Genomic DNA, 1,979 nt, shown 5'->3' on the forward strand with positions numbered 1-1,979 from the left:
AGTCCTGGCATGTCTGGGGACTGTTTCCAGCTTAGACTAGCATGGAAATAGAAAGAAAATCTAGGTCCCATTTCAGTTACCTCCTGGAAAATACCAACTCTTACCTTTCACTCACTTAACTATAGAAACATCCTGTATATCCAAGTAACTACTTATTTGTGTGTGCATGGTGTGAGGGCAGAGCAGAAGGACACGACAGTAGATACCACTGAGCAAAGCAGCAGGGTTGAAAGGCTCCCTGCTTTAAGGTGAAAAAAGTGTTTAAGCTGGAACCCTTTCCCAGTCCTTTGAGATTTTAGTCTTAGCCTGGCTTCATAATACTTTCTTCACATTCAGAGTTTTGAACTACCTGACCTTAAGGTAAGAACATAATTGCCATTTACTAGGTCAGAACAGAAGTCCATCTTGCCCAGTACCATATGTCACAGTCTCTGCTCATGTCTCCGGGTAGAGTTTCACTGGTCGGTGTCCAAAGGCTCCCTCAACTCCTTCAGGGGCAGTGCGGATGGGCCAGTGTGCTCTGCGTCCCCTTCCAAATCCCTTTTTATTAACCTGTGACCGCACTCCTGTTCCTGTTTTCTTTTCTGGTGTCCCAAGTAATTAGTTGATGTGGCCTCACTTAAGGGATGCTCACAGTTCTTGTGATGGGCCACAGCCCATGAGGTTTTGGCACAGATAGGCCAGTCACAGTGGCAGACTGGATGCTAGAAGAGACTGTAAACTGGGTATGACCAGGGTTTCCTTCTCCCTCCCCACCAACCCCAACTGTTCCTCTCCCACTTTTAGCCTCCAGCATTTAAAGTCTAGGAAGTTCTGATTTCAGAGGCTGTATCCCTAGCTCCCATGGTCAACAGCTAGTGATACATCTGCTTCCCCACCCTAAAAAAAACCAGTTGACTAACCTTTTTGAATCTAATTTAAAACATCAGCCTCCACAGCACCGAGGAAATGAGTTTCACACTTTAAATTACATGTTGTATGAAAGACCTTCCTTTTGTTAAACTTGCTACTTACTAGTTTAATTTTATAACCTCTAGTTCTTATGTTGTGAGAAACAGTAAATAAGATCCTATTTACTTTCTCTTCAACACTGCTTACTACTTTTATAGCAAGCTAATTTAGTTATGAGGTGCTTCAATGATCCAAATTTTTTCTTTAAATTACTCTTTACAGTTCTCTAGCTATTAAGAGCACATTGCTAAAGTTTCTCAATACAGCAGGTAAAACAAATAGCTTATCAGCTGTATATAAGAAATACTAGATATGCAATTTTGAAATTAGTACAGGAGTGTTACCTTCATAAAGGGCCCCATTTTGCTCTTGTTCTACTGCTTTCAGAAACAGTTCTTTTGCCTGTAAAATAAATTAACACAAAACCAGTGATTTATTACAAGTACCCAGCACTTGCCAGAATTATCAGCCAACATAGCAAGTGTACATAGAATGAAGACTGCCATAACATGACTGCATGTAACTAATGTGGAGGGACATTCAGATTCTATTAGCTATAGCTGAATTTCCCAGCCAGCCCAGAGCGAGTCTAATTCTGATTTTATACTAGTTCCAAAATAATTTGATTTAATTTGATTAGGGGATTAAAACCTTCCTATTACAGAATCAATTAAAACAATGGCTGAGTTATAGTACTTTAACATAAGCCTTTTATCATGGGCTTAGACATTTCTTTGAGATTTTGAAATCTGGCAGTTTAACATCTTTTAACTTGTATCCGAATTAAAGCTATACTCTGGAATAATCTAACTTTCTAAAGCAGTTGTTCTCTACCTCTTTAGGTTCAGGGTTCCCCTCAAAAAAAGGCCAGCTCTTTGCTACCTCTTTTTTTTACTACAGAAAAAATAAGAGAACAATTCTTCTGTTATAAGTAACTCAGAAAGACCACAAGCTGTCAATGTTTGACACTACAGGTTCCTATTCAGTTAACATTGAGTAAAACTTTTAAAAGGATCTTGTGAACCCAG

At 39.3% G+C, this 1,979-nt stretch overlaps 1 protein-coding gene across 4 annotated transcripts in view; it reads right to left on the reverse strand.

Moving 5' to 3' along the window:
• Positions 1-1,979, reverse strand: part of FBXO9 (F-box protein 9) — a 45,937-nt gene that overhangs the window by 30,747 nt on the left and 13,211 nt on the right. For all 4 annotated transcript variants that reach the window (XM_019520576.1, XM_019520578.1, XM_019520579.1 and 1 more), the window contains one exon: positions 1,296-1,353. In XM_019520576.1, the coding sequence (XP_019376121.1) occupies positions 1,296-1,353 (58 nt within the window). The remainder of the gene's footprint in view (positions 1-1,295; positions 1,354-1,979) is intronic.

This window comes from Gavialis gangeticus, unplaced genomic scaffold, assembly GCF_001723915.1.
Source record: "Gavialis gangeticus isolate Ggan-Ray unplaced genomic scaffold, GavGan_comp1, whole genome shotgun sequence".
Taxonomy (NCBI): domain Eukaryota; kingdom Metazoa; phylum Chordata; order Crocodylia; family Gavialidae; genus Gavialis; species Gavialis gangeticus.